This window comes from Girardinichthys multiradiatus, chromosome 20 (genome assembly GCF_021462225.1).
Source record: "Girardinichthys multiradiatus isolate DD_20200921_A chromosome 20, DD_fGirMul_XY1, whole genome shotgun sequence".
Taxonomy (NCBI): Eukaryota; Metazoa; Chordata; class Actinopteri; order Cyprinodontiformes; family Goodeidae; genus Girardinichthys; species Girardinichthys multiradiatus.
Genome location: NC_061812.1, coordinates 329,764 through 348,230, shown reverse-complemented (window position 1 = coordinate 348,230; position 18,467 = coordinate 329,764). Strand labels below are relative to the sequence as shown.

The following is an 18,467-nucleotide window of genomic DNA, read 5'->3' as shown; positions in this document are numbered from 1 at the left end:
GCTGCTCCTTCTCACCATTATTATTTGCGCTTGCATTGGACCCTTAGCCGACACAATTAGGAGCCATCAGATGTTTCATTGGGTGACAAGGAATAAAAAATTAGGCTTTATGCCGAAGATGTTTTGGTGTTTATTACTAACTCAGAGTCATTAGTCCATTTGGTCAAAGTTCGGGTTACAAAATAAATCATAGTAAGTCAGAGGCCTTGTCACTGGGAAGCTTTGGGGACCGGGCAACCCTGGGTCATTTCTGTTGTGACTATGAATCTGAGATTATTTAATATTAATATTTTAATATTTTATCAAATGATATTTGGGTCTGTTAAGGATTGTCCTGTGAATACCAGCCCAGTAAGGCGATGGTATTAGGACAAAATAGAAAGGTGTGAGATGAGCTCTGACATTATTGAACAGTATAAACTCTGCACATATATGGAATAAATTCACACAATTTATTAAAATACAAGAATTTATTAACAAAAATAAGTCAACTCAAAGTCAAACATATTTCAATCAACAAACTCTTTACTTTGCTAAAACAATCCAACTAAACTACCAAGCAGAATGAAAGAATAATGAAGACTAATGGACTATGTACAATATAAACTAGTTGATTAAAGATGATTGATAATTATGACCAAAAGAGTGATGCAACATTACCATGCAATGTTTATGTTTGAGAACCAAGGATTATCTTGAAGAATCTGGAAATGAAGTTAAGTTAGTCTTGGAACCAACTTAGACAATAATCAGCAACCGTTTAGACAACCATTCACAATGTAAGATCAGATCAAATATTATTTTAATAAAATAATGTTTTAAATAATGATTTGCTGAATAAAACCAACCTTCTGGATGAATAATTCTCAACGGTGTCTCATTAGCTGCCTTTATTTATTGAAATAATATTTAAAGAAATATTAAGGAAATATTTGCTATGAATCAGAAAAAGGCGGACCCAAGATTCAGCCAGACACAGTACTGAAAGTTTAAAAGGTTTATTCAGCCACAGGAAAACATCACTCAGGTAAAACTCCTCACAGCTTCCAAGAATCACTGAGGCAGAAAGAGGGATTAGTGACTTGTAGTCTCTCCAGATTTTGCAGGGATCAGAAAAGTCATTAACCTGCTTTTGTCTTGAGTGGAACTTGAAACCCAGAGGGGAAACCTCAGTGGGCGGCAGGCGGTGATCTCCACAGCACAGGTAAGAAGTGACTCCAGGCTGAATAATCTGAGGGCTAGGCTGGCTCAATAATCCAAGGACAGAAACAGGGTCAATGATTGGAACAAGAGGCGTCAGGCAAGGGGCAGGCAGAGGCATAAACCAGATGCAGGAAACAAGGTCGACAACCAAAATCCAAATAGTCCGACAGGGAGCAGTCAGAGGCATAAATCCAAAAGGCAAGGCAAGGTCAAGAACAATGATCAGACAGGAAGGAACGCTGGATATCTACTCACAAGATGGCTTTCAAAAATCTGGCACCGTCTGCTTGTCAGAGTCAGTATATATCAGGGAAGAAGACAGGTGCTTGGCTTTCCACAGATTGCACTACACTGCAGCAGCCACCAGGGGCATCTAATCTGCTGATTGCAGACAGAGAGACGGTAGAGCAGACATACCAGAATCATAACAGTTTGTAAAGAGCCAAATCTTTCTGGAGAAATGGGGCTTAATGGTGTTTACTTAGTTATCAGATTTAGTGAAATAATGTTTAGGGAAATATTATTTACTGGATTGAAAACTAAACCTTTCTGTTAAATGTTCCCTAGCAACAAGCACATGTTCTTAGCTGTTAACAGTTGAAGCTAACAAAAGAAGCTAATAGCTTAGCACCCGAATCAAACACATACCTTTAAAATACCAGGGTTAATAAAAGGGTTAAAATGCAGAAGCGCGGACGGCGCGTTATGATCAATCTTCTGTGTTTAAAATCACCCTTTAAATAAAGTTTGTCTTAACTTTAAAAACATACAAACACAAAACTGAGCACATGTGCTGCAGATAGCCAGTGTCGAGGTAGGAAAACTTTACTGGCCGTCAGTTAACTCTTACATTACTCCTCACCTCTCATCGACTCTTTTTATTTGGCACCCCAAAGGACAATCCTCAGTCAGAGATCAGTTGTACGTTTCCACAAGTTTATTAAAACCAATCTGAATTCATGCAGTACACATACACAATCAATCTGTCTGTGGATGTCTCCCCAGCAACAGTATCAAAGAAACAGAGATACATTTCATCATTTAATAAAGAATTGTTTCCCACACGTCTTCAGAAAGTTTCAGGGTGGAATAGTTATCAGAAGTTTCGGTCAGCACAGAGAGGAGTAGCATGCCTCCCCAGTTCACTGCCGGCTTCTCACGATACAGACAGAAAACACCTGCAACCTTTAACCTGGAATAATAAACACTCATTGTTATAATACTAGAGGCTACTGTTAAGGTTTTTTTAACTATCAAAAGCATAACTAAAAACTCCTAATAAAAATCAATCTTTAAACAGCAAAGTCCCAAATATATCTTAGCTTTAGCTACTAATGATAAGCCATTTATATTTCCACACCTGCTAGCACTAAAATAGCTGAGTTTCACACAAATAAAACCAAACTTCATAAAATGAAAAACATTTAGATCATTTCAATTTAAATCTTTCCCAGTGGGCCCACCACCTGCAGGGGGAACCGTGAGGGACCGGTGCAAAGAGGATGAGAGGGTCGCATCCCTGCGCCTTCGGGTTGGGGATAGGTCTCTGACTGTCGTCTCGGCCTACGGGCCGAGTGGTAGTGCAGAGTACCCAGCCTTCTTGGCGTCCCTGTCGGGGGTGCTGGATAGTGCCCCTCCTGGGGACTCCATTATTCTGCTGGGGGACTTCAACGCCCACGTGGAAAACGACAGTGACACCTGTAGAGGCGTGATCGGGAGGAATGGCCTCCCCGATCTGAATCCGAGTGGTGTTTTCTTATTGGACTTCTGTGCTAGTCATGGATTGTCCATAACGAACACCATGTTCAAACATAAGGGGCCCTAGGCAGGAGGTTGATGATCCACTTTGTTGTCATATCATCAGACCTTTGGCCGCTTCGAGTAAGAAGAAGGGCTGAGCGGTCCACTGATCACCACCTGGTGGTGAGTTGGATCCGCTGGAGGAGGAGAAAGCCGGACAGACTTGGCAGGCCCAAGCGCATGGTGAGGGTCTGCTGGGAACGTCTGGCAGAGCCCTTGGCCAGGGATGTATTCAACTCCCACCTCCGGGAGAGCTTCGACCAGATCCCGGGGGATGTTGGAGACATAGAGTCCGAGTGGACCATGTTCTCCGCATCCATTGTCGATGCTACTGCCCACAGCTGCGGCCGTAAGGTCTGCGGTGCCTGTCGTGGTGGCAATTCCAGAACCCGGTGGTGGACACCGGCAGTAAGGGATGCTGTCAAGCTGAAGAAGGAGTCCTATCGGCTGTTGTTGGCTTGTGGGACTCCTGAGGCGGCTGACGGGTACCGTGAGGCCAAGCGTGCCGCGGCCTGGGCTGTGGCCCAGGCAAAAACTCTTATGACATCCTTGGATCCAGTTTGAAGAGTTTGTCTGTTTGCCAGCTAAGACACATTAGCACGCTGGGTCTCTCTATCCAGGTCCCTGTGTGATCCGCGTAGAAGAGTCAGGATGTAGCAAGAACGGTGCTTTTATTTGGACAGTGACATCACAGGAAGTCCCCGGTTACCCTGTTTCCTGGCTGTGCCGGAAGTAGGTTAATGCAATTTATTTTGAAAGTTCCAGGAAAGTTTGTACTGGCCTTTCACGTTGTAACCATGGCTGTGGTCTCAACATTTCTCTGTCAGATGGTCACCTTCCAGCTTTACTTACCTTGGCATCAAAGAGCCGGATAAAGTCAGCTTAACACCGATCCTCGCAGCAGTTAAGAGATCTTAGATGGTGGTTACTTTCCCCCCTGTCATTGATGGTTGGATTAGATTAATAAAAACAAATATCCCCAGAATATTAGATCCAACGTTATATGGCATGGAAAGAGATCCAGACTCAATATGAAAACTTTACAATTACCAAAATGAATTGAAAATAATGCCTTTAATCTGCAGTTTGTTTCACACAGCAAGTTGTTTTTATTCCACTAGAGGGAGCAAGAGTGCCAACCTACCTACCTTAAAGGGAACCTATCATGCAAATTCACTTTTTGATCATTTTTATTCTTCCATTTGGGTCTCTAATGCTTCTACAAACAATCCAAACGCAAAAAAAAACCCCGTTCAGCCATTCCTGGCTATAAATGAAGGTTTTATGTTTCAAAAGCTGTGTAATTGTGACGTCACATTTACACCGGCAACCAGCATCGTTGCCTGAGTCCCACCCCTGACTAGCAGCTGAAGCGGAGCTCCACCCACTTGATTTCCAGTAGAGGACCACGTCTCGCCGGCTGGTTTTACCTTAGATGTTCTGTTGTTGGCTGCAAAGACCCACATGTGTCCATGCACGTTCTGTCGGATAACAGAGATTCATTCATTCATTTTATTTTAAGGCCAATGTTTCAGTCACATTGTTGAAGACAGAACTGGTTTGAAACCTCACATCAGAACATGTCAGGATTTTATAAGTTTCATTTTCACATGTACAAAAGGGGAAACTGAGGAGGAGAAATCTCATTATCAGAGGATTGTATGCGAAAGGTGTACTTAACATGTTTTGTGTAGGCCATAGACCTATCACAAATGTTCTAAAGTATACAGGTCACCTTTGAAGTTATGATCAGATACTAAATGCTGATGGTTCTGGTTTACTTCTTTAAAAAAAAAACTTTAGAACTTCTGTGTCTCTGACAAGTCTGTATCATGAAACTGTGGAAGACTTCAGAACCAGAGTTAGTGGACTGAATGAACCAGATCGCCTCCGGCCCAGAATAAGTCTCAGGCACAAAAACTGGGTTTTCCTTCATAATCCATGGAGCAGTTTCTCTCTCTACCCATTCACTCACTGGTACCAAGACTGCTGGGATTCCTCTGCCTGCTTCAGGATGGCCCACAGATTTAGTATGTAGATGTGACCAGTCCAGTTCATCAGAATGAGGCGAGTTCAGTTCTATAAACAGCAACAGGAAGCTTTATTGAACTTCAGTAGATGGACTTTGGACAACCTGCTGTTGAGTGACAGGTGACATCTTGCAGGTGACATCAGAGCTCATTTAGGTGGATAACTGTGATCGTGATGTCATCACGGTACCTGCGTACAAGATTTGCAGGCAGACTCAGCATCCTGGCCAGGCGGTTTGGGGCCACGGATCCATACCCGTCATCCCCCAGTGCATGGCGTAGCAGGTGGGTGGCGGCATTATGGTCCTCCAGGACCGCCTTGACACGGCCTCTCCTTTCCAGCAGGAGGCGCTGCAGGTTGCCCAGGGTTGTGTTAGCGCTGGGAATGATGGGCCTCTGCTGCAGAAGACCTGAAAAAGACCAGAACCAAAGCTCTTTAGCTCATGGCCAAATGAAGCTTTCTTTGGCTTCAATCAAAACAGGTTTATTACTCAACACTTTTTAACACAGTCCTCTTTAGTGGCATCAGTAGGCTGGAGGTGTGAAGAGCAGCTTCATTATGACCACCCAATAGACAGAGTTGAGTGGACAGCTTCTGTTTAATAATTATGTGGCAGCTCTGTCTGATGTAGGTCTGTCATTGTGGCGCTTAATGTTGTTGATCCATGGTGAGGTCTCCCTGGGAGGAGGTCTGTGCTGTGAGGTCCCTGCCTCCATGTACTTATCTAACTACCAGTGGTCAGGTATCTCCACCGCTATGTATCACACAGTAACGCTTATGTATGTTTTTCACCTATGGGAAGAAGTTCTTATGAACTAGTTAAATAAATATATAATACATATGTTTTTCTGTTTGCTTTTTATTTAGAAATGGTAAATGGCCTGCACTTGTTTGGTGCTTTATCTAGTCCGAGGACCTCAGAGCGCATCAGTCATCCACTGACAGTGGATCAAGGACACAATGACTGAGACAGTCAGAGCAGGGGTTTGAACCAGCAACCCAGCAATTACAGGACGAATCCCCACCACCGCCACCACTTTCAACCCACAAAGAGGTAATCTATAGCTGCATAAATTACCACCTGCTTTGAAGTTGGAAGCTAATTAGCTGCTTTAGAACCGATGATTTTCCTTTGTCTGCTACTCTAGTCACTCAGTGTTAAATGCAGAATTAAACTGTAGAGAGAAAATAGGTTTTCATATTTATGACGATAGATCACTCTGAACACTAAAATCAACCAGTCCAGATGTTTCCTGACCTGCCTGATGTTCTCCAACCATCTGGATGACCGTCTGTCGGTGCATCAGCTCCCACAGTCCATCTGTTGCCAGAACCAGGAACTTGTCTGCAGGTCTGATGATGTGTCGAGTGACCTCAGGCCGGGCGCTTAGATAGGGTGGGGTCAGGTAATGAGGTGGCAGTGTCCGCACCGACTCACTAACAGCAGACAGAATGTCCAGACGCGTGTCGTAGAGTCGATTCAGCATCTCTGCACTCCATTTGAAGCGAACATCTCCAAATGCCCTGAAGGGCAGTAGCAGACCCAGCAGCCGGTCATGACGAACCACTGTCCTCCTCTCTGAAGCCGGGTGCTCCCCCAGAATCCTCTGCAGCTCTTCAGGGTTCTGAGCATTGTGGTCGTTGGTGAGGTTGAGCGCCGACCAGCGCCCGTCCTGTTCCTGGACACCAAGGACAGCCCGACTGTCACCCAGGTTGGCCACATGCAGGACGCCGTTGGAGATGTGGATAACACAAGCAGTGGAGCCTGACAGTGCCACTCGGAGAGGAGAGGACTGAGATAAGCCCTCCACAGGGATAGATACCCGTCTGTGGACGAACAGAAGAAAAGTTGTTAACGTGATGGAAAAAAATTTAGTTGGGCTTGTTTTCTATTTCTAAAGAAGAACCCAAAAGCTGGGCTGCAGAACCCTGGGAGGACCTGATTAGTAGACAGTAGGTACTCTGATGTACGTTCCTTGTTGACAGGTCTATCCAAAGCAACAAGAAGGAGCGACAGTCAGTGCCTTGCAGGAAAGCCTCGGCTTGAGCTGCATCTCAAATGTTATCAGGAGCAAAGCATTGGTTGAACTGTGGTCTGAAGCAGCATTAACCGAATATTTTCTATTTTTGTCCATTTTTTTTAACGGTAAAAAACAATCTGAAGGCCATCTGTCATTTTGATAGATTGCAATTCACACGCCTGACCACTTCGTGGCGTGTTAGCATATTAATTAGCTGTTTGCTACTGCAGGGGCACTGCAGCGGAGTGATTGCCGGGATCAGGAAACCCCTCGTTTGGAGAGTCTTGCTGACTTCTGATCAGTTCATTTGAGAAATTTCAGAACTTTGACTGAAGTGGCCCTTGTATTTCCAGTCTCTAGGGTGGCAGCAGAGTGCATTCAGGCTCCACAACCACATCAAAACAGTCATGAGATGTCGTCTGTCCGAGGCAAAAGTCCAAAACCTCATGACAACCTCTGCAGCAATCCCCCTCCAGACAAGCGGCTACATAATTCAGGTCCATGGGGAGCAGGAAGAAGTTGTGAGACTGTGCGTTCAGGTCACAGCAGGTCGACTGTTAGTATTTTAAATGCAATCATTTAATTTCATTGTTTATATGTAGTTACTGGGACCACAGTCAGTGTTTTTTGTCACTGCGGAGAAAAACTTAGATGCATTTATCTGGTTGATGTGGAATCTCTGTTCAGCTTGGTCTGACTGAATATGAATTAAAATGAATGAAAATAAATGCTATTGAATGTTTAATTATTATCACTTTGAAAAACAAAGTGACATTTACTGATCTTCTAGAGCTGTTGTTCATTGATGTAGGACATAACCAAGTCTCTGATGATTCTGTGACTAACAGACCTGGGTGAAGACAAGGACAGGTGGACCTGGGCCTCCACCGACATGTCGTAGTCTAAACGTTGGAACGCATCCATCAGCGCTGATGTCACTCTGCCATCATCCTGCAGTCAGTCAGAGGGAATACAGGAAATCATGTCATCACACATGAAACCTGACTGAAACGGCGGAGCCTGACTAAGGTCTGGTGCAGCTGATGGGTAATAAGGAGTCCTGCTGCTCTCAGGTTAGGAATAGGATTATCTGTCGGGATCAGATTGACTGCTCTGGACTGATATTTGTTGTCACGGCATTGGCCCTTAACCTTTAATCCAATTACCTGTTTCTCCTTCAGGCACTATTAAACTCGAAGAAAACTACGCTTTTCCTTTCTCCATGCTGAACCAGACGCAGTGTCATGAGTAACCAGGAAGGACATTATGGATAAACTGAGAGCAACGTCAGATTAGTTCAAAGCTGTAGTGAGAGTAAATGAGGTGAAAGATGTAACAGGTACTGCCATCTAGTGTTCATCTCAGGACCAGCAACCATCTCACATAACTAACTACGTATATACAAACTGTCTGGACCAGCAGGTAACCTTACCTTTACATGCAAAAGAGGTAGGTTTAGGTCCAAGGTTGTGACAGCAAGCCAATCTGATTCATCTGTCTTTATTCACCTTTCACCATTCCTTAGCCACTTTTTATCTGTCCTTATTTATCTTTAAGGTGTCCTTAATCACCTTTCCTCAGCTTTCACTGCTCCTGATTCATCTATGGTCGGGCAACTTCCACCTGTCCTTTTTCCATTTTCACCTTTCCTGAATCATCTTTCACATTCGTGACCAGCAGCCAGTTCTTGCTGTATAAAGAATGATCTAACAACTCAAACTCTGTGCTGTATCTGTTAACCAGATTACCTCCTTGTCCTCCTCTTCATCTTCATTCAGCCTCTCCTGCCAGTAGTTTCTGAAGCTGTGGAAGGAGATGGTGCCCCCATCAGGACAGCTGTGATGATCCTGAGGGTGTTTATGCCATTCCAGTAGGGGTGGTACTGCCCGGTCCTCCTCCACGGCACGGTCCAGTTCCTGCAGCATCCTCAACGGCAGCATGGCCACGGTGATGTAGTAGAAGAGTCTCTGGCTGATGGCCTGAGCACACGATGGACCTGCGTGACCATCAAACACACCAAAAAGAACCCCACCTCGACCCAGCAGGCAGGTGGCGCTGCTCCGACGATCCTCGCTGGGATGGTTGGATGGAAGTGTGTTGCTATGGAAACCCAGGACGCCATGGGAGGCAGGGCCTCTGGGGAGGGTGTGGCTGTGTTCATTGGCCTGGTAAGAGATGACCAACGTGAACAAATCTGCAGAAGGATCTCTGAATGTTGTAACTTTCTCACCTTTAAGGTTCTATTAGTCTGAGTTAAACTCAGCTGCCCCGTCTCCTGCCCTGCCTGGTGCCACCTGCTCCAGCTGCCTGCTGGGTAATGCAATCTAGAAAGTTCAGACAGAGGTGGAGGGGAGGCCAGATAGCGAGATTGTTGGATCTCCAACCAACAGGGTCCAATTAGGGTACCTTTTCTTCTCAGCATAATTGGTTACAGAACCTGCAGCAGCAGCACAGGAAGAACCTTGAGAAGAATTAGGATGAAGATAAGCTGGTGGTGCACAGGAGGAGAATTTTGTCTGAGGGCTTTGAACCAATTTTACCGTAGCTTCCTCCAATTAGAACCTAATTCAGGTGGAATCGGTTTGGATGAGTTGATGGTCATGACGACTTTACTAAGATTACAACCAAATAAGAATGCTAGCTAACTCAATTTTTATTTTTGTTTGTCTGTAACTTAAGGTACTGCCACCTTGTGGTTACAGCAATACATTACAGGTTATAAAAAATAAGTCAGTTTTTGATCAAGTAAAATCACAACTGCATGAAATTCAAAAATCAAATCTCGTTTCTAGCCCCAGGTTCCGTCTACACGACCTCCTCCTTTCACCTGAACAGCATCACCAACATCATGGACATGCTGTTCCAGAACGAAACCTGAAAAAAAGTCAATGTATTTAATTCTTATTATATTTCTCTATAAGGACAGATTACCAAACATGTTCCCCTGCACCTTTTTACAGGTAACTCTGAGGCTGCTTGTTCCTCAGCTTTTACTGTCCTTCTTACAAACCGGTCCACTGACTAACGACACAAGCCGATCCAAAACATTTAGCTGATACTCGGATCCAAACTGCGGACCAGCTTTATTCAGAACCTATACCAGTTTAAAGAATAGATTCCCAGTAGGACTAGTGTCAGTGTGAGTTAATGGTATCATGATGTTGCAAGTATTCTACGAAGGTAGAGCCCCCTCCCCCGAGGTGGAAAAAAAAATATATATATATATATACAAGAATATTTACAGGTTGTTCCAGTATTGCATATGATTTTGCTATATAAGCAGGCCAGGAACAGACTGATTTTACTGAAGTGGACAGGGATGAGACACAGCAAGAACAGAGTCACCTAGGTTTATGAGAGACATTTACCAATGTTCTGATAGATCCTCCTGGGTCGACTCCTCTGCTGGCCAAATTCAGTGGATCAAAACAAGACAGAGAGGCTGAACTGAAGTGAACTCATGAGGGTCGGACCTTATACGGTTGGCCTCTCTATTTCCTTCTGTTGCCTCTGTGGTCTTCTCCACAAGGAGCCTTTGAGGAGCTGGGTCCTACCAGGAGAATTTTCACGCCTGGACAGGTACAAGTCGGGCCTTTAGGATCTTCTAGCTGTCTCCTTTTGGCTGTGATGCACAGTTTAGTCTCCACCTGTTGATGGAGTTGTGTAGGCAGTTCTTTACTCACCGGTGTTACACTTAGATCTGTTCAGACTGTATTTGAAGATCAGCCACTTCCTCAAACAGAATCTCTTGTTTTCATGCTTGAATCCTCCGTCAGAGTCCAAATCAGAACAGGAGCTCCCAGTGACTGTGGTTACAGGTTACTTCCTGCTTCCTACAGATGGCTAGGTAACCTTCGACAGCGTTTATCTCAGTAATCAGTCACCCATAAACCATCTGTAGATTTACTCAGACAGCAGAACATCTCTCTGTTCAGCCACTTGGGTGATGAAATCTGGTGTAAACCTGAAGACTTCAATCTGTCACTGAGTCTGTCCAGGTCTTTGTCATGTTGACATAAGAAACTTGATTCATACTGACGCTTCAGGTCAAAGGTCTTCTATTTGTAGATCAATAAAGGTGACCGTGTCAGTGTGGTCCAACTGAACCTTATCCAGGTCAGCAGAAAGGTTCTGAGCAGTTCAGGTTTACATTAGTCCATGTCAGGTCTGAACTAATCCAAGTCAGAGATTCTAATGAGGTTTAAGCTACTGGTTCAATCCATGTGGAGTTCCTACCAGTCCACCTTCCCACAGGTGATCCCAAGCCTCTGTTCAGAGCTTCAACGGGTGTGTCTGATCCAGAGATACACACTTTGGATGGAACAGCTCTTCTGACAGAATTTATTAGTTCTCCTAAACTCTGGCAACCAGGGTCCAGACCAGTTAGCATGGTCATAGTGCAACTTCTGTACTGTTACCCACCAATTACCCCATGGTTGCTCAATTATTTTTAAACTTTTAAAGATTTATTTGAACCATGTTTTATAACCCTAACCCTATACTGAAAATGGATAAGAAAGTAGATTGTGCAAAGAAACACGATTTTCTATTTGATTTGATTTGATTTTGTGTGAAATAGCCTGCAGTAGATTATTTGTCCGGTAGGAGGCAGTGTTACATGTGAGCAGGCCGGAAACGGAAGTAGCAGCAGTGTTACTTGGTGGGGCAGCGTGTGTTGCTTTGTTGTTTTAGCTCCATCATCGCTGGAAAAGAGCTGCAGACATGGTGAGACTTTCAGATGTTTCTGACTTGCTGTAGGCTGTTATGCTGGTTCCGGACAGGCCCATTTATTGTTTAGATAGGAACCGGTTCTGTTCCAGAGAATCTTAGAGAGTCTGGTGTGAAGCTGCTGCACTGGGAGTAAGCCAGTTAAACTGGTGTTAAAATGATGTTTAATGAGCTTTTCCCTCAGTCCGGTGCAGCAGCCTCGCACACTGATTGGTCAACTGATCGGAACCAATCACATGTACGGATGAAGTGGGTAATCGGTGTGTTCTGGTTCTGTCTGCAGGCGAGGAACGCCGAGAAGGCCATGTGAGTATTTGTTCCAGTCTAGTCCACCATTAGGCACCTGCTCAGGTGTTCCTGCTCACCTGCTCAGGTGTTCCTGCTCACCTGCTCAGGTGTTCCTGCTCACCTGCTCAGGTGTTCCTGCTCACCTGCTCAGGTGTTCCTGCTCACCTGCTCTGGTGTTCCTGCTCACCTGCTCTGGTGTTCCTGCTCACCTGCTCAGGTGTTCCTGCTCACCTGCTCAGGTGTTTGTCAGACTTCACAGCAGCTGATCACGTGATCAAGTAGCTGATTCTGACAGCAGAGAGCTTTTATTGAACTGGATCGGATGAGGAATGCTCCTGAAGAACAGTTCAGAACATTAAATCAGTTCTCTGAAGACCAACACAGTTCCAGCTGGATCGGACCGTTGTCAGAACACCTGAACTCACCTGACCTGAACATCCTCTGAGTTTCTGCTGTTCTGTTAGAATAAACTCTGCTTCCCATGGGTTACCATCTCCCTCTACTTTGTCTTTCAGGACAGCTCTGGCCCGCTTCAGGCAGGCTCAGCTGGAGGAGGGGAAAGTCAAGGTCCGGTTCTGCTTGGTTCTTTAAACTGTATGTATCTGACCCATCTGTCTGGGTGTGAACCTGTCTGTGTCTTTGACCCGTCTCTCTGCAGGAGAGGAGACCTTTTTTGGCCTCAGAGTGCAGCGAGCTTCCTAAAGCTGAAAAATGGAGACGACAGGTACCAACAGAACACCCTGTAGTACTCTGTAGTATCTTGTAGTGCCCTATCTTACCCTCTAACACTCTTAGGTTCTGTTATACTTTGTTGTACCCTGTAGCTCCAGGAAGTGCTCTGTGGTATCAGTACCCAAAATGCTTTCTGTTTCAGATTATCAGTGAGATCTCAAAGAAGGTCGCTCAGATCCAGAACGGTGAGTTCAGGCCCGGTTTACTTTTTCTGACACGCTGTCACCCTCTCTGACCCGTCTCTCTCCCTCTGACCCGTCTTCCAGCCGGCCTCGGGGAGTTCCGGATTCGGGATCTTAATGATGAGATCAATAAGCTGCTCAGGGAGAAAGGTCACTGGGAGGTTCGGATCAAAGAGCTTGGAGGACCTGACTACCGGGTAATCAATAACTAATAACTGACTCTTCATAATTGATGGTTACCATGGAGACCAGGCACCTGCTTGAGCTGGTAACCAGTATGTCTGCCACATTGATTTGGGCGGTGCTGTCTCACCCTACATCACATGTCATCCTGCCTTTACTGATGGGTCCAGTCTGATCGACTGTGTCTGTTGCAGCGTTTCGGTCCGAAGATGTTGGACCACGAGGGGAAAGAGGTTCCGGGGAACCGGGGATATAAGTACTTTGGAGCAGCAAGAGACCTGCCTGGAGTCAGGGAGCTGTTCGAGAAAGATCGTATGTACCTTTTTGTTTCCATGGTAACTCTCAGATAATTGGTTCTGACTGCTCATGTGATCCACAGCTACCCCAGCACAAAGGAAGACAAGAGGGGAACTAATGAAGGATGTGGACGCAGAGTACTATGGCTACAGAGATGAAGACGACGGCGTGCTGCTTCCTCTGGAGGCGCAGTACGAGAAGGAAGGTGAGTTCCCACCTGAACCTCGGCATTTTTCATACTTTGTCGCCTGACAACCTAGAATTAAAATGGATTATTTGGGAGTTTGCAGCGTCTCATTAACTGGACATTCCTACAACTTCGAACATGTTCTTTAATTGTGAAGCAAAGAACAAATAGGATAAAAAACAGAAAACGTCAGGGTGCATAACTGTTCACCCCCTAAAGTCAGTACTGTAGAGCAATTCCAGCTGTTAGTCTCTGGATCAGCCTCTATGAGCTCGCCTCGTCTTCCCACTGGGATTTCTGCCCATTCCTGAAGGAAAAACTGCTCCAGCTCCTTCATGTTGGATGATCTTCAAGTCTAACCATAGATTCTCTATTAGACTGAGGTCTGGACTTTGACTAGGTCATTTCAAGGTTTCCCTTTGAACCTCGCTTTAACAGTACGCTTCGGGTCATTGTCCAGCTGGAAGGAGAACCTCCGACCCAGTCTCAGATCACAGGCTGACTGGCAGGTTTTGCTCCAGAACATCCCTGTATATAGCACCATCCATCTTTCTCTGGACTCGGACCAGTTTCCCAGTCATATCCCCACAGCATGAAGCTGCCACCACCATGCTTCACTGTATGGGATGGTGTTGCTGGGGTGATGGGATGTGTTGGGTTTGGGCCAGATAGTCTCATCTGACCAGAGCTCCTTCCTCCTGGGGAGTCGCCTACGTGCCTTTTGGCAAACTCAAAACCTGCCTTCTTATTTTTAAGTGAAGACTTGCCCGGTCTGCGAGTTCTGGTGGGTGGCCTTCTCTTGGCAGGTTTGTTGCGGTACCATGTGCTTTCCATTTGAAGATGATGGTTCTCATGGAGCTCCAGAGGAATATCAAAGATCTGCATGTTTTTTTTAATAACCCCACCAATTGAATTGTTTGGCCACCATGATGTATCCTTCATTTGACATATAAAAAGAGAAGCCTTCAGAGAACACCTTCCCCACTGTCAGACGTGGTGGAAACCTAATCACTTCAGGTACACTTGGCTGTGGGCACCAGTGGACATTTCAGCATGACTACGAAACAAAACAGCAAAGTTGGTGAAGAAAGAGTTGGCGGACAGAAATATTTACGTGTTGCAGCGGCCTGAGAGGCCGTGGAGGGAGCTAAAGATCAGGGTGATGGCAAGGAGAGCCTCCGACCTATAAGAGTCGGAGCACATCGTTGAAGATCAATGAATTGGAAAAAAGCTGGTCGGCAATTATAGGAAGCGTCTGATTGTGGTAAAAGCCAAAAAAGGCTTTTCTATTGAGCATTGAGAGCGTGTGAATAATTTGGTTCAAATGTAAATAACAGCTGAGAAACTATTTTTTTTCCCACAATGATGCTTCTTCATCATCTTATCTTCTGGGAGACACCCGGGTTTTTCCCAATCAGGAAAAAACAATAAAGGTAACTTCAAGTCAAAATGTGCCAGGGGTATGAATACTTTCAGGCTTCACTCATTTGACCCCAGTGAAGGTCATCACATAAAATAAGATTAAACACATTTAAATCACAGGTTGGGATGTAAGAAAACCAGGGGGTGAATACTTTTGTAATGGTGTGTGTGTGTGTGTGTGTGTGTGTGTGTGTGTGTGTGTGTGTGTGTGTGTGTGTGTGTGTGTGTGTGTGTGTGTGTGTGTGTGTGTGTAGCCGTGTTGGAGGCGGTGCAGAAGTGGAAGACAGAGAAGGGGTCTCGTCTGCAGCAGCAGCAACAGGAGGAGGAAGAGGAGGAGAGCATCTACACCGTCCACAACGAGGAGGTAAACTTCAACTGACCCGACCCCAGCCTCCCGGAATGGACCTGTGGTTCTGACAGGAGGTTCTTCTGCCTGTCTTTTGGTTCTGGAAGATACAGATGTGTTTGTTTTCTTTCACTGGTCAGGTTGAGGATGAGGACAGTCGGGAGGAGATGGAGGGAGAGGAGGGAGGAGTCGGCTTCATCGCTCATGTTCCGGTTCCGTCTCAGAGAGAGGTGAGACTCAGTTCTCCTCCTGTTCCAGCATGATGTAATCACAGGTTCTGAACTGGGTTTTAATGAGAATCCAGACACTAGTTCTGAATCTCCTCTGATCCAACCCGTCTGTCTCTCAGGTGGAAGAGGCTCTGGTCCGGAGGAAGAAGATGGAGTTGTTGCAGCGTTACGCCAGCGAGACTCTTCAGGCTCAGAGTCAAGAAGCCAGAACTCTGCTGGGTATCTGATCCGGCTGGTTCTGTCCCGTCTGTGTAAATAACAGTTGTTGTTTTCAGGTTTTTCTATGTTTTTCTCATTAAATCTTTGAAGCTCAGCTCTTTGTCTCTTTGTTTGTTGGGTTCTGATTTGATGATGAATCTAAACTTGGGTCCGCTGGTGGACAGAACCTGCTGATCCAAACATGCCTGAGAGAGGTGCCTTTTGACCTGATGTTTTTTTTTTATTTACTGAAACAGTTCAGGAACATAACTAGAAGTTGCTGGTACGTCCTGGTGACCTCCTGATGGATCTGAGCCTCCTCATCTGGTTCCTTACGTGGTGCCCAAGGTACTTATTCAGGTTCTTCCTCAGGGGGTTCCTCAGATGGACCTTTTTATGTCATGAGGGTTAACCTTTAACCTTTGAACAGCTTCACACACCTGGATGTCAGATGTTCCTTTTCTGGATCCAATATTAGCTCCTACTCCTCAAAAGAACCTGATCCAATGGACTAGTCTCACTCACCACTACAGAACCTAAAGTCTCACTCCCTCCTCTGTGGTCTTCTGACCACTTATAAGACGCTTCTGGAGAGATATCCGTTCTCTCGTTGCAGTTTTAACTGACCGGGACGATCATGTGGTTCTGATTTGGACTCGGTGGTGGAATAGACTTGCTCTCATATTGGACTTTGGGAGAACATGTGTGTTAGAATCTGTCCCAGCAACAGGTCACAGGTCACCAAATCGGTCTAGTCCTGATCTGCATTTAGGACAGAATTAAAACTGAATATTTTCAAAGCAAAACAAAAGATCAAATCTGAACTGGAGAAGAAATTGTCCACAAACCAACCTGGTTCGGAATGGACCAGGACCAGAATCTACGCAGCTGCTCCTTGAATGTGTCTCATTCCTGTCATCGTTCTGATATCTGTGACTTTAGGGACAAAGACAACTTTCCAACATCAACCTTCAGGACGGCTTCACCCTGTAAAGCTGAACAGCTACTGTGGTCCAGATGTGGAGGTTCAGTGAAATTTGGTGCCGATGAGCTGAGTTCTGTGTTTCATTATAATAAGTCTCTAGAACCACATGTTCCCCCTACCTGGAAAGATGCTGCTGATGTTCCTGTCCTGTTGGTGGTTCAGACCAGAAGCTCTAATCCCAGACTTTTGGGCCCCATACCGTCTCCATCCAGACCTCCTAGAGGAGTGGAGGCAACACTGCTAGACCTGCTTTTTCAACACTTGGATGTTAATGGGACACATGCCAAGGTTTTATCTGCTGATGAGACCACTTATCAACCCTACATGAACCACAGTTTGGTTTCATTAACAGTCTCCTGGGTTGGATGCTGGAGGTTTTAATTAACGGCACACAGAGAGGCAGAGCAACAGTTGTTTCTGGTACACCTCAGGGCTGTGTGCTGTCACCTATACAGTTCACTATACTAACGTGTGTCAGAGCAGACATGAAAACAGATTCATCATAAAGTATGCTGATGATTTCACCTTCAGGAGAATGAAAGCAGCCATGGTCTGGTGACCAATGACCTCACTCCATGGTGGGAGGAGACTTACCTCCAGCTGAACGTTGATGAGACCAAAGACATGATCACTGATTTTAGTAGGAAACATCACAAGCATGAAGTCACTTTGTTTAAAGGTCAGGACGTTAAGAGTGTGCAACCTACCCAATGTTGTAGATGATAAACTGAACTTTGCAGCCAGCTGTGAGGCAGTGTCCAAAAAGGCTCATCAGCGCCTCTTCTGCTCACACATTAAAACTACAACTCCCATCCCCTCTAAATAAAACTACAACTCCCATCCCCATCCATAAATGTAAAACCAGATTTACTAAAACCAGCTGGTGGTGAAATAATTTTAAATGGATTTTATATTTTATTTAACTTTAGTATTTATTATACAATAATTTTTAGTCATATTTTATTTAGTTGTTACTTGTTTTTACCAAAGTCTTGTTTTATTATTTTTCTTTTTCTAGATTCATTTATTAGTTGGTCTTGATTATTACGGCTTGCCCTCCTCTTCTCTGTCCTTTGATTTGAGCATTTTGAGTACTACTATATTTTCTGGTTCTGGTTCTGGTTCTGTTGAGATTTTTTTCTCTCCAGTATCTGTGTGTGCATGTGTGTATTTCAAACCCTACAAAACAAATTTACCTTCCGGTATAAATAAAGGAACCTTGAATCTTTAATTGCACCCACCAACTCTTCCTCCTTTCGTCTTGTTCCAACTGAGAACTTAACTGTTGTCTATATCAGTTCAATCCATTTATTGGGGCTCTATGTGACGGACCAACACAAAGTACTGCAGAACCAGGATGTGGAAGGAAAATTATTCACAGTGTTCAACTTTTTTACAGTAAAGATCTGAAAAGTGTGGCAAGCTGGCGTTCCAGGACCTTACAATAACATCATGGAGCACAAAAACTTACCGGTGTCTAGAGAAGATCGATACCATTTAGGCTAAAATCCAGAATAAGGACATGTGATTGCTCCTCTGGTTCTGATACCCTTTTCCTACCAATCAAAGGCCGCTGTGTCAGACAACTCTGGATCCCACCCAGCACCAACCACAGTTGGTACTGTCCAACTGCT

At 45.0% G+C, this 18,467-nt stretch overlaps 2 protein-coding genes and 1 long non-coding RNA gene across 8 annotated transcripts; 2 read left to right on the top strand and 1 right to left on the bottom strand.

Moving 5' to 3' along the window:
- Positions 1–4,058: 4,058 nt before the first annotated feature.
- Positions 4,059–11,496, bottom strand: LOC124857292 (pyruvate dehydrogenase [acetyl-transferring]-phosphatase 1, mitochondrial-like). Of its 4 annotated transcripts, none has more exons than XM_047348502.1 (6): positions 9,286–11,496; positions 8,804–9,220; positions 7,906–8,006; positions 6,293–6,861; positions 5,224–5,443; positions 4,059–5,082 (listed from the first exon to the last, which is right to left on the bottom strand). In XM_047348502.1, exons 1-6 carry the CDS (start codon positions 9,475–9,477, stop codon positions 5,061–5,063), a joined length of 1,521 nt encoding a protein of 506 aa, XP_047204458.1. In that variant the 5' UTR covers positions 9,478–11,496; the 3' UTR covers positions 4,059–5,060. The 4 variants fall into 4 exon arrangements, with proteins under 4 accessions (XP_047204458.1, XP_047204456.1, XP_047204457.1 ...); XM_047348500.1 differs by having other exon boundaries at positions 4,059–5,443; positions 9,286–9,492; positions 10,424–11,496; XM_047348501.1 differs by having other exon boundaries at positions 4,059–5,443; positions 9,286–10,626; positions 10,739–11,496.
- On the top strand, positions 5,467–8,746 carry LOC124857294. 3 transcript variants are annotated; one of them, XR_007035562.1, is made up of 4 exons: positions 5,467–6,088; positions 7,409–7,611; positions 7,904–8,128; positions 8,237–8,746. It is a non-coding gene; the product is annotated as an uncharacterized LOC124857294 (long non-coding RNA). The 3 variants fall into 3 exon arrangements; XR_007035561.1 differs by lacking the exon at positions 7,409–7,611 and having other exon boundaries at positions 5,475–6,088; XR_007035560.1 differs by lacking the exon at positions 5,467–6,088 and having other exon boundaries at positions 6,985–7,611.
- Positions 11,497–11,643: 147 nt separating the features above from the next.
- Positions 11,644–15,963, top strand: isy1 (ISY1 splicing factor homolog). Its single transcript, XM_047348504.1, has 11 exons — positions 11,644–11,780; positions 12,067–12,089; positions 12,587–12,638; positions 12,730–12,795; positions 12,946–12,988; positions 13,070–13,182; positions 13,363–13,480; positions 13,548–13,670; positions 15,329–15,438; positions 15,561–15,650; positions 15,770–15,963. The coding sequence occupies exons 1-11, from the start codon at positions 11,778–11,780 to the stop codon at positions 15,875–15,877; spliced, it is 849 nt and encodes a 282-aa protein (XP_047204460.1). The 5' UTR covers positions 11,644–11,777; the 3' UTR covers positions 15,878–15,963.
- The last annotated feature ends 2,504 nt before the right edge of the window (positions 15,964–18,467 follow it).

Excerpts from the sequence above, each read along its gene's own strand:
- LOC124857292 (XM_047348499.1), bottom strand. The coding sequence starts at position 9,477 with ATGCTGAGAAGAAAAGGTACCCTAATTGGACCCTGTTGGTTGGAGATC. Across the intron at positions 9,221-9,285 it reads AGACTAATAGAACCTTAAAG|GCCAATGAACACAGCCACAC; the intron begins GTGAGAAAGTTA and ends ATCTCTTACCAG. Across the intron at positions 5,444-6,292 it reads GGTTGGAGAACATCAGGCAG|GTCTTCTGCAGCAGAGGCCC; the intron begins GTCAGGAAACAT and ends GGTCTTTTTCAG.
- isy1 (XM_047348504.1), top strand. Across the intron at positions 12,989-13,069 it reads GGTCGCTCAGATCCAGAACG|CCGGCCTCGGGGAGTTCCGG; the intron begins GTGAGTTCAGGC and ends CCCGTCTTCCAG. Across the intron at positions 13,183-13,362 it reads TTGGAGGACCTGACTACCGG|CGTTTCGGTCCGAAGATGTT; the intron begins GTAATCAATAAC and ends TGTCTGTTGCAG.